Source organism: Rhinopithecus roxellana, chromosome 13 (assembly GCF_007565055.1).
Source record: "Rhinopithecus roxellana isolate Shanxi Qingling chromosome 13, ASM756505v1, whole genome shotgun sequence".
NCBI classification, from domain to species: Eukaryota; Metazoa; Chordata; class Mammalia; order Primates; family Cercopithecidae; genus Rhinopithecus; species Rhinopithecus roxellana.
In genome coordinates, this window is record NC_044561.1 from 127,535,129 (window position 1) to 127,548,329 (window position 13,201).

The 13,201-nt window shown below is 39.3% G+C and overlaps 1 protein-coding gene across 6 annotated transcripts in view; it reads left to right on the forward strand.

Moving 5' to 3' along the window:
• BCAS1 (breast carcinoma amplified sequence 1) overlaps positions 1–13,201 on the forward strand; it is a 127,847-nt gene that overhangs the window by 80,237 nt on the left and 34,409 nt on the right. For all 6 annotated transcript variants that reach the window (XM_010363359.2, XM_010363360.2, XM_030915405.1 and 3 more), the window contains one exon: positions 5,141–5,353. In XM_010363359.2, the coding sequence (XP_010361661.2) occupies positions 5,141–5,353 (213 nt within the window). The remainder of the gene's footprint in view (positions 1–5,140; positions 5,354–13,201) is intronic.

Below are 13,201 nucleotides of genomic sequence, written 5' to 3' on the forward strand. Positions count from 1 at the left end.
TTGGTGTAGTGTTTACTAACATCTCCTCTCTCCCACACCCAATGTGAAAACAAGATGAAAATGTATTAAGAAGGTAAGGTCATTTGACATACAATCTCCAAACTGAATCCACTAGAATTTCATAGGTAGGGCCACCAGGTAAAACATAGAGGACTCAGTTAAATTCAAATTGTTGATAAACAAGGAATAACTTTTTAATTTAAATATAAGTATGTCCCAGGCAATGTTTGGGATATACTTATGCTAGAAAATTATTCTTGCTGATCTGAAATTAATATTTAATGGAGTATTTTATATTCTTATTCTCATGTGCTAAATCTGGCAACCCTACTCATGAGATTGCCTCTGAAAACACAATTAAAATTGTTGTAGTCTCCTCTGTAATGCAAACAAAGAATATCCAGTTGGTTGATGCTGGCAGAACTCCATCTGGGAGACTTCTTTGGGAAGGGAGGAGAGTGGTGGGCAGGAATGAAAAGACTAATGGTGTTCTGACTGGTACTCTACAACCCAGTGAGGAAGGGGTGGGTGGCTGGAAATATGTCATGGCAGGATCTTGTGTGGGTGTCTCTCTCTGGTCCCTGTCATAGACTGTAATTATTAATTGAATGATTGATTGTCTGTTTCGTGCCAGAAGGTAGGCCTGATGGAAATTAGGGATATAATCATGGCCAAGACTTTCTTGGTCTCGGGATATGATGATGACCAAGACTCTAGCAGAAGAGATACATATTCAACAAACAACTACACAAATAAATTAGAATTATATTATTACTATAACTATAGTACGGTCGTGCCCCTGTAATGTTTTTTCAGGGGTTTCTGGATATCCTCCCAATGCAAAGAGAAAACAAATTGGTCATTTCCCTATGAAACTGGATTAGATGTGTTTCCCAATCTTTATCTCAGTGTCATCCCCCACCGTGATGCTTTTTTAGACTATTTTTTACCCTAATCACCCTTCTCTCCACGAAATTTTTAATATAACGAATATTCTTTATACCTGTTAATGCACTGTAGTTCTTTAGGGGAGCCACAGACCATGTTAATATCTAATTTGGCATAACCCTTCTCCCAAGAAAAAAGGCAATTATTATTTTTTGTTGTATATTGCCCTTGTTGAGACTGGTGGTATAGATTTCCTTCCCTATGTAATTCGTGCATTACTGCTAGTCAGCATGAATATTATATAGTACTATAAGTGTTTTATCATCCATAGGACATACAATTACATATTTATTAACAGTTCTATCTAGGACATGCTTACAAGCAAGGACCTTACTGGAATAATCTAACTGTAATACATACTACCTAAACATCCAAATTTCATAGCACAGCCCACCAGGATACCAACTAACACGAGAGTTCCATTAGCGTACATAGTACATTATATTCTGATGGGTGGAATAGCCCAGGGAGCAGGAAACCTTGATTCACTGGAAACAGTGTAGTATGGAGTCACTATTAATGCTTGGGTTTGGGGATTAGACTCCCTGGATTCAACTGTCAGCTCTGCCCCCTCATTAGTATAACCGTGGGCAAGTTACTTAGCCACCAAGCAACTAAATTTCCCTGTCTGTGAAACTGACATAAAAATTAGTGTCTTCCTATAAGTTGTAGCATTTGATAGTACCATTAGAAAGTTATAGTTAACAGTAATTTATTGGATATTTCAAAATAGCTAGAGGAGAAGAATTGTAAGTTTCCAACACAAAGAAAGGATAAAAAGTTTGAGGTGATGGAAATTCCAGTTACCCTGGTTTAATCATTGCACTTTGTATACAGGTACCAAAATATCACATGTCACCCCCAAAAATATGTACAACTATGATTCATCAATTTTAAAATAGAAAAAGTAACAGTTCCTTCCTCATAGGACTTTTGTCAGGACATTCAGGTGCTTAAAACAGTGTCTGTCACTGTTACCTTTTATTCTTGTCATCAAATAAAAGTTTAAAGTTGGAAATTATGTCTTCAAGATGCAACGATGGTCCAGGGAGACTAGGCAGAGAGAGAAAGGGTGGTGGCTGAGTGGTGAAAACGGCCAAGTATGCAATGCATTAAGTAAACTGGAGCTGTCGCAGGGAACAGGGAAATTCTGGTACTCCAGGACCTGGAAGCCTTGTTTTTTGTAACCTCTATGTGACTCTGGGTAAGTGGGCTAAATGCACATCAAAGGGAACCCTTGAGCCAGAAAAATAACACAGCATTTAGAAAAGGTACAAAGCCAAGCCACAGAAGTTACACCAACATAGCATGGGGCCACGAAGCCTCCCTTCTAATGACTTTGGCAGGATTGATTATTGGCTTAAAGCAACCAGAGCCCTTTCTTAGAGATGGGGATGAGGTCAGCCCCAACCCCCGGATTCTTGGTCTAAAATGGACCACTGGGCATATGGAGATTCTCCCAGGAAAACAGAAGGAGAGATTGTTGTTGGAGAAGTAGCCACGCTTGGCCACTCTTTGCTCCAATACTTGCTGAAGGACCGTAGGGCAGTTGTTCCCTGTGCATGGAAAACTCTCTTCTTCCCTTCTCTGCTTAATTTTCAGTCACCTTTCAGATCAAAGCACAACCATCTGTTCTCAGTAAAGCCTTCCCTGATTTTCATGAGTGGATCAAACTCTTTGATTTAGCTTTTTATGGGATTGAGAAGAATAACCTCAAATCCCCTCCCCACTCAGTAGCACGTATTACAGTTGAAATTTTACATTTGTTTGTGGAATTATTTACTGTCATCCTCTCCCTGAAGACGTGTAACCCCAGCACTTAGAATATATCATGGCTCATCCCAGCACTTTGGGAGGCCGAGACGGGCGGATCACGAGGTCAGGAGATCGAGACCATGCTGGCTAACACGGTGAAACCCCGTCTCTGCTAAAAACTACAAAGCCGGGCGAGGTGGCGGTGCCTGTAGTCCCAGCTACCCGGGAGGCTGAGGCAGGAGAATGGGGTAAACCCGGGAGGCGGAGCTTGCAGTGAGCTGAGATCCGGCCACAGCACTGCAGCCTGGGTGACAGAGCGAGACTCCGTCTCAAAAAAAAAAAAAAAAGAATATATCATGGCTCAGAGAAGACACTCAAAGTGGCTTTTAAATGAATTAATGAATAATACTTTCTCTTATTTTCTAAAATAGAAAACAAGCTACTTAGCATGTGTGTGTTAGGAGGAGGGGTACTTACCCTTTAACCAGTCCCCTTTAATTTAATTACTGTGTAGAGCTAAAACAGCACCAGGTGCTCAAGACCATTTGGGACATTTGTAATGCAGAATTTTATGAGCTCAGCCATTTTGACTAAAATGTTAAATTCCAACATTTTGCCATTTTGTATACTTTTAAATGGAACTGGAGCTATTCTAGTATCAACTATCACAAAATTCATTTCCAGACGTTAGTTCTTTATCTTAACTTGAACTTAGAATCTGCTCAATGGATGACTCCTTCTTAGTATTAAAAAATTCAGCAAAGAAGATGTTGTGTCTTGCATCAAATAGTAAAGTTCATGTTATTTGCAAACATCCTTTGGAGAAGCAATGCGCTGCCTTAGAAGAGCTCTAGACAGGAGCCAGAAGTTCAGACTTGAGGCCAGGTTGTGCCCTTGTTCAGCATTGGGCAGATCATTGGCCTCAGTTTCCCCATCCATGAAAATTCATGCATTGGACCAGATGGGCTTTAAGACTCTTTCCAGGTTCAAAAAATACTATCAAACTTTCTGAATTTGTCCATATTCTATTTTTCTTTTTTTTTTTTTTGAGATGGTGTCTTATTCTGTTGCCTAGGCTGGGGTACAGTGGCACGATCATGGCTCACTGCAGCCTCCTAGGCTCAAGCAATCCTCCTGCCTCAGCCTCCAAGTAGCTGGGACCACAGGTGCAAGCCACCATGCCCAGCTCATTTTTTATTATTTGTAGAGATAGGGTTTCACCATGTTGTCCAGGCTGGTCTTGAACTCCTGACCTCAAGAAATCCTCCCACATCGGCCTCCCAAAGTGCTGGGATTACAAGTGTTGGGCCACCACACCTGGCCCATACCCCATTTTTATTGCAATATATTTTTTCTTTTAGTCAGAAAATTTAGTCAAGGATATTACATCCCTGGGAATTTAAAGGGATTGAGTCACAAGTATCCGGAGCAAAAGAAATCATAAAATGAAGATGTTTAGGATTAAGAGGTTAGGTCAGGTGAACCTAATGTTAAAATTATGAGTACCAATATTCACTCATGTCAAGATAGATTCTGACTATAATTCTCCCAACTCTTGCTTCATCTCATGACTCAGTGGGTGGCAGAGCATAGAAATTAATACCCCCTTGCTGAAGAAATCAGGTGTCCTGGAATTGGACTTCAGGGCAGCTGCTCAGAGAGACAGAAGGAGAGAAGGGAGACAAGGACAGAGGGAGAGAAAGACAGAGGGATGGAGGGGGAGGAAGGGAAGAAGGGAAGGAAGAGAGAGGAAGAGAGGAAATAAAGACCGAATGGATAACATTTGAAGAAGTTTTAATTGTGGAGTGTAGGGGCTGCGCCTAAAAGTGAAGAAATAGGGTTTGTGGACACTCTTCCAATTCAAAACTCTTTCACCAAGTTCCAGTCTAGTTGTCTTTTACTAACTTTATAGCCTAACTCAGTCGTCCCCAAAGTAGAATGTGGAGAAAAATTTCAGAAGTTCTATATTTATCTTAACTCTTCTTTAATTTCTAATTTTGATTAGTAAAATGATAAATGTTTATAATATATACATAAATAAGTATGCATGTATTGAAGGTGGAAATTCAAAATGTTTTTACTGATGGGAACTTGATTGAAACCATTTGGAGACCAGTGGCCTAAATCAGAACTCCATATTCTAACAGCAAAGGGCCTCTTACCACCACCTTGATTCCTAATGAGTTACTTACATAAACATAATTAATAATGCTTCTATGTTTATTTTTTGAAAGAAAAAATCTTAACTTTTTCCAAGATTTTAACACAAGTCCACATTCACAGTAAAAAATTTTTAAATACAGAAAAATATAAAGGAGAAAATTATGTATATGTATATGTATATAACCTCAGCCCATGTTTATTAAAAAGAGATTTTCCATTTTTAAAATTTTGAGACCATTTTGAATGTTTTCCTTTCATTTTTTTAACTCTTTAGGGTGCTGAAAAGTCACCCACCACTTCAACTGACCTTAAGTCAGACAAAGCCAACTTTACATCCCAGGAGACCCAAGGGGCAGTCAAGAATCCCAAAGGATGTAACCCATCAGGGCACACACAGTCCACGACAACCCCTGAAACTGCGAAGGAAGGCATCAAGGAGAAATCAGGCCCCACCTCTCTGCCTCTGGGCAAACTGTTTTGGAAAAAGGTAAGTCTAATTTTCAAGCTTTAGAGAGTCATCAGGGTGGGGATGACTCAAGAAATTCTTTCTTTTGGGCTAACTGTTGTACTCAACAATGTATGGAAGGTGTTTTTTCTTCTTCTTCAAAATGTCTCGACTTGCCATTGAGTTAAAGCCTTCTAATGTGTTCCCAGGAAGAATGAAATGCCTGTCATGTTATAAACATGTGTTTCATGGGAAAGAAGAGGAAATGAGCAAGTAGAATTTTTCATTCTTTGAGTGACTTCATTTCATGACAGAGGGTTGTGGTATTTCATGATTTCATTTTCATTCTGAAATGGTTTAAAACTCTGGCTTCAGCTGGGCACAGTGGCTCACCCCTGTAATTCCAGCACTTTGGGAGGCCAAGGCGGGCGGATCACCAGGTCGGGAGATCGAGACCATCCTGGTTAACCCAGTGAAACCCCGTCTCTACTAAAAATACAAAAAATTAGCCGGGCGTGGTGGCGGGCGCCTGTAGTCCCAGCTACTCGGGAGGCTGAGGCAGGAGAATGGGGTGAACCCGGGAGGCGGAGGTTGCAGTGAACCGAGATCATGCCGCTGCACTCCAGCCTGGGCGACACAGCGAGACTCCGTCTCAAAAAAAAAAAAAAAAAACCCTGGCTTCTTCCTGGTCTCTTTGAGCACTCTTACTCTGGCAAGATGAACCGCCTGGGGCTCTCTGTCTTCACTCCTCCCCAGTCAGGCAGAATCATTCATTATCAGCCACTAGGTCTCCACTCTCCTTTTAGAAACTTAGGGGGTATCCATCAGTTCACCACTAGGGTAGGCACACACTGTGCTCTATGACAGGAAAAGTCAAACCACTGTCTGATTTTTTTCCCGTCTGAGGTCTGAGTGGTGCAAGGACAGGGGGATTAGGGCTGAGTTATTCTAGATCTATTCCTTAATTATTGCTGAGCAAGCCCCAGCTGCTACACATGTGCAGAGCTTTTGTCTGTTTTAAATTGGGCCAAAAGATGAGCAAGAAGTTGGAGATGAGGGTGTGGGTGGAATTCGTAGAGTTGGAAAAATCTAACTTCAGAATTTCATCAAAACATCTGTTGGACTTGGCACACCACGCAAAGCAGATGATGAATGCAGATGTCACTGTGGTGTCAGCTTTACTCTCTCGTCCAGAATCCAGCTGGATGCAGGGCCTGTTCCCTGTTTGCTTCCTGTCATACAAAAACCTTCCTTCTAGGTTCTTCCCAGAACACAATCTTCAATATTTCATAAAAACTTTGGATGATGTCAGCTGACACATTCTGTTGTAATCCTTTTTCTTCATCACCCACCATTACTTATCTGAAAATATCTTTTACCAGCAATATAATAGAAGAAGAAACAATTTCCAAGTGAGTTATATGTGTATATTGGAGACAAGAGAGAAGACTTAAGTGGCCCATATTTGAATAATTTTAGTTAAATAATTATCACGTATTCATATGCATATGCAAGGTGTCTTAGGAAAAATAGAGTTAGCACATTAAATCTGAGATTAATGTATGTTTTGCTCAAGGTTAAATAAGCATATGTTGTTTAAAAAGGAATCTAATAAAAAGGATAGTGTTATATCAATAATCGTTCTGATAGTAGAAAAATAATGGTAAATTTGGGTCCTCCAAGATGCAGACACCAAGACAGAATTGACATGCAAGAGATTTATTGGAGGAAGATGTCTGTGAAGAAGTAGGAGTGGCAGGGCTAGGTACAGAGAGCCTTTAGACTACAGAGCATTCTGACCATCTAGGAAGAAAGAGAGAGAAGGAAGGAGGAGTGGGTGGAGAAAGCCTCAAACTGAGGGTGGTTCTAAGAAAGTCCTGACCAAGCCAATGGAGAATTGCAGAGTACAGATTGCCTGTTCTGGGAGGCCCACACTGGACCGGAATGAATGGCTCAGTCAGTACTCCTGTCGTGCCCAGTCATTGGTAAGAGCCCCCAGGGAGAGGAGCGGATACTAAAGCCATGACAGGTGGGGCTGTCCTTCTTGCAGGAATCTGAACAGCACATATCCATGGCTGCTACAGATGATACGATATGGCAAAAACCACACAGGTGGTGTGCCAGTGGCTGAAGTTTGAGGAACACTGATGTAAGAGCTAAAACTTTGAAATCAGACAGATCTGATTTTGAGACTCAGTTCGTCTCTATGAGCTTTCGTTTCCAAACTTGTAAGATGCAAATGATAACAGTACCTATGTCATACAAATGAAGTCAGGATTAAGTGAAATAATGATGGTAAAACCTCCAACACTGGACCTAGTTCAAAAGTGCCCACTGAACAGTGTTACCTATCATATATTTCCTCTGTGCTCAGGAGGGTTGAAGAACTAACCGTGCCGACCTGTTTATCTTTCTGTACTGTCGAGTTGGAGAAAGCTGCTAAACTATTCCCTCAAGTGCTTATTTAATGTTTGGAATCTACAAGAGATACAATGGTTCTTCTTTGAAGTTCAAGCTATTCCTTTGAAAAACAATGTCAGGACAACTTGACATTCATCTCCCTAATGATAGAACTTCATTATTTCAGTCTCACTGTCTTTTGCGCCACTATTTAGCTTTATTTATTTAGTATATCATTAAAAATATGAAGTTAAAAGAAATCAAAAACCAAATCCCCTGTGTCTCTCCTTCTTGCGCCCAATCAGAAGAAAAGGCTCTACAAGCAAGTTTTACTTATTCAACAATATTTTAATTACTTCATTTGTGCTAAGTTGTTTTGTGCTAAATAGTTTGTGCTAAATACTAGGCCTTGAAAAAGCAGCAGTAAACAAATGTCTGCCCTTTCCTAGCTTATATTCTTGTAAGAAAGCGTATATTCTAGTAGAAAACAAAATGAGTACCTTTGTTTTCTTTAAATTACAAAGACTATGATTATAAAATCACCCTTATAAATTTTTGAAGAGTTTTGAAAAATGCAAAGGGAAATTCTAGGAAATTCTTACATTTTCTTATATTTTCACTGATAACTAACCTAACCTCTCTTTCTTCTCTCATTTTTAGTTGAAAAGCTTTCAAACATATTGATTTTCAAGTTTATAAGCCTGTAGTTATGGACAGCAGAAACAAATTTTTCCCAAAACAGGCTATGGATATAAATGTATAAGTTGTTTTGATTGATAGTCTTTATTGCTAGAGTAGTTATTATTATAAAATTTAAAAAAATACCTTAAGGAAACCAATTTCAAATTATGTTGTATTTTCCAAAAACACGTTTAAAATGCAGTTAACTGGAGTAAATATGCCCTTTATTGTTCTGAGTAAACTGGGTTCTCACTTGCTCTGTGATACAAATACAGGTTAAATGTGAGATCCAGGCGTGGCTCAAAGAACTGACTCAAGGAGGATGCTATAATACATCCGTCATAAGTTATTTACAGTATTTGAGTTTCTTTTCCTCATTTGTTGAATAAGAGGATTGGGATACATAATGTTGATAATTCTTGTGTATGGCAAGGCTTACATAACAGAATCAGAAAGGTTGAATTGTGTATCCCTGGACAAATTGCTTGACCACTCAAAGACCCTCCTTTCTAATCTGTAAAATAAGGACTATGTTTTTCTCACAGTATTATTATAAGAAACCAATAATTGTACATATAAAGCACCTAATATATAGTATGTGCTCAGTGAACGATGTCCTCATTTCTCCAAGTATGAACAATCAGTGGTCATGACTAAATGCGCACGTGTGGCTTCTGGTGTTAACACCACCCTAAGTACAAAACAAGTATAAAATTCATTTGCTATCGTCAAAAGATTTGAAATCCATTTGGAGGACCATGATGCACACACACACACATGCGCACATGAATTTGTAATTAATAATGGATATATTTGGAATATCTTCAAAATAGCCCTTTTCTGCTTTCCTTTGGGGGAGACAAAAAGTGGAGTGGGAAAAGAATGTGCACTCTGAAGCCACAGAGACAGTATCAAATCTCAGTTCTGACAGTGACTGTTTGAATTTTAGTGGAGCACTTAAACTCTTGAGCCTCAGTTTCTTCAGTTATAAAATTGGCCAATGATATCTATCTTTCATGTTTATTGGGAGGATTGAGTAAAAAAGAAAGGAAGGAAGGAAGGAAGGAAGGAAGGAAGGAAGGAAGGAAGGAAGGAAGGAAGGAAGGAAGGAAGGAAGGAAGGAAGGAAGGGAAGAACACCAAATGACTGATATTCAGTGAATTATAACCCCATTCTGAAACAATGAAATTTGCTATTTAGTGTTACTCTCTGGAGTACAGGTAACAAATGTTATGGTTGTTTAGAAAAGGGAGCAATCAGTGTACGTCAAAATAGACTTAAGAACTTCAAAAATGTATCTGAATCATTTGGGTGATTTGTTTCAAACACAGATTTTAACACCTTCCCATGGGGATTCTGGTTGAGAAAGTCTGGGCATATGTCTGGACAATTATGGAAGCACTTGAAAGATGGGCTGACCAATCTGGGCTTAATAGAAAATGTCTTAGGGCTACTGTGAGCTTAATGAACTCAGAAGAGCTGTCACATGATCAAAATGCTTTTAGAAGACTCACTAGGAACAGGGCAAATGCTGGCTTAAGTGTTACCATATGAAAGTCTTTTAAAGAAACCTTAAGAATTGAATTTGCTCTTTAAAGGAGAGGAAACTCTGTTACTCTAGTTTCTACGGATAAGTTATCTGCTGTTTAGCTCCCCTATTCTTAGCAATATAAATGTCCATACAGGATCCTGTAGATTTTAGACTAGATTTTTTTATTGTCACTGTTAATGAGGCTGGACCTCAGCTGTGGATCATCCACCACAACGTACTCATTGGCAGTAGAAAATAATGAATTGAAAAATGATACTCCTGGTTCCCTAGCTCACAGGCTTCCTGTTATATAGAGAACATACAGAAAGAAGGGAGAAGTTGCCTTCATTTGTCTTTACGTATGAGCATGGAAACGACGCCCAATACAAATACAGGTTAAATGTGAGATCCAGGCTTGGCTCAAAGAGCTGACTCAAAGAGATGCTATAATACATCAGTCAGCCTTCAAGGAGAGTAGAGACACACCTCAAGCCCCAAAGGCAGGTGTGATGTTCGAGTAAGAGCAAAGGTTTAATAGATGTTCCAGTAGAGACCTAGAAAATAAAGGACATTGGTTTCCATTTTGAATACTAGCTTGGAATACACCATAAAGCACTGAACCCACTGCCTGACAATAATAGCCTAAGAGTGGCCCTATAATGTGGGTTGTCATCATTATTATCTTTATTAGCATTACTATTTTTCTCAGCTCTGTGCAATTGCATCTAATGCATGCTACTAAGCTGGAGGAATGCAAGCCAACAAAGAATATTTATTAAGAAACAAAACATATTTCAAGGAGCTGTCTTTGGAAAGGCCTCTGGAGTCTGGCCTCGGCCCTGTTTATTCAAAATTTTTATCAGTTAACTTGGACAATGACCAAGTTAAAAGAACATTTATCAAGTTTACAAGCTGGGTGGGTTCACTAATGCAGTCCAAAATATAAACAATATGAATCTCAAAATAATGGCACAATGGGCTGAAGTTAGTATGACCTAGAATATTTGGTTTTCAAAGATCAACATGCCACTATGTTATGGTACTTGGGCCATCAAGATTTTAACTGAGACCCACATTGTCCCCTACTCCTTTCCAACTTTGGAACCTAATATAACCTATTAGTTAGCAGTAAAATGTCTGTTTATAAGGGGTTCAGTAGCAAACATACAACTAGCCCAAGCCGACTTAAGAACATTTCAAAAGCAACACAGAATTACTCAAGAAAAGTCCTAAATAGGTCTAGTAGATCTAGCCAATGTCACTTCTTCCCAGCATTTATAAAAATCGCTACTGTTAATTGAAAATATACCATGTGCAGGTACCGTGCTAAGTGCTTTACATAAACAAAATAAATATCAGCAATTTTCATAGAATGCTGAGCATAAATGAATCCATGCCCACACAAATCCCATCCAGATAGTTCCAGGGATCCAAGATAGGTGATCATGAATCAGCCTGGGCTGAATTTGTACCTGATTCCTTAGTGTATGGTGCTCTAGACTTGGGTTCTGAGCAGATTTTCTTTTACATGTATCAAACACTAAAAGGGGGATCAGAACCTGTCCTCTCATTATCCATTTTTGAATTCTTATATTAACTGGATATTTCGACAACTGCTAACAGAAGGCTACACTTGTAGGCCAGTGTGCAAATGTACAAGAATAGTTCAAAATTATTTAGAACGGCTCTCAGAAACAATCTGAGAAGCATTTAATCATTTACATAGTGCATGTATCTCCTATTTTCATTCTGCCCCAATTCTCCTGGTGACATTAAGAATCTCTTCTTGGCCGGGTGTGGTGGCTCACGCCTGTAATCCCAGCATTTTGAGAGGCCGAGGTGGGCAGATCACAAGGTAAGCAGATCAAGACCATCCTGGCTAACACGGGGAAACCCCGTTTCTACAAATTTAATACAAAAAGTTAGCCGAGCATGGTGGCGGGCGCCTGTAGTCCCAGCTACTTGGGAGGCTGAGGCAGGAGAATGGCGTGAACCTGGGAGGCAGGGCTTGCAGTGAGCCAAGATTGTGCCACTGTACTCCAGCCTGGGTGACAGAGCAAGACTCCGCCTCAGAAAAAAAAAAAAAAAGAAGTCTCTTCTTGATATTCACAGGCATTTATTACTGTACAAACACCTGCTGATCTCTTTTTTAAAGAAAGACTTAAAAACAATTAGAACTTAATGCGTGTTTTTTATTTATTGTACTTTTTAATACATACTACTACTTACAGCAAGGATGTTGATATGACATTTACTGTAATGATAAGGCATTTCTTTTAAAATATATTTAACTTTAAAAAGTAAAATACATTTAAGTAAAAAATATTTAAGTAAAAAGAGGGTCAGTTTAAGTAAAAAGAGGGTCAGTTTAAAGAAAAACATCAATTAAATAGAGGTGGTACATGGACAGGTCAAGAATTAGAACATGGTATGAAAATCATTGAAGTCTGAGAGATGCTCAACTGAATTCGTTCCCAAAATTAGTGCTTTGCCAAATAGCCTGACTTTAAAAATATAAAATAGCAATTCCTTTTGAAACAGACAATATTTATAATGCCAGATTTAAAACATCAGAAAGATGTGGAGGTCTGAAACCATAATGAAGATTTTAAAAATCTGTTCAGAAGCAGCCACTTCTATTCCTCACTATCACCTACATTGGTAATGGAATCTATACCAAGTTCCCAGTTGCTTCTGAAATATAGTGAGCAGTGAACAGCCAGAAACTTTCTAGACACGGGCAATCAAAGATAAAAACTAGTCTTGTTGCAATAAACTGGGACAGGAAAAAGGGTATGAAAACCTAAAAGTACTGTCCTTAAATAATGGAAGAGTTTTCTTGGTCTAATATAAACAGTATATTGATTCCTGAAACTTTTGTGGGCTGACCTTAGGTCTGGCTTTAAAGATACCATTTGGTTCATTACCTGTACATAGTATTAACTAGTGTCTGACTAACCTCAGAGAAAAGGGGTGCAGTTTCAAGGAAGTATCTGATTTGGTTTGGCTGTGTCCCCACCCAAATCTCATCTCAAATTGTAATCCCCATAATCCCCAGGTGTCAAAGGAGGGACCTGATAGGAGGTGATTGGATCATGGGGGAAGCTTCCCCCATGCTGTTCTCTTGATAGCGAGTGAATTTTCACAAGATCTGATGGCTTAATAAGGGGCTCTTCTCCCTTCACTCTCTCTTGCCTGCCGCCATGTAAGATGTGCCTGTTTCCCCTTCCACCATGATTGTAAGTTTCCTGAGTCCTCCCCAGCCATGTGGAACTGTG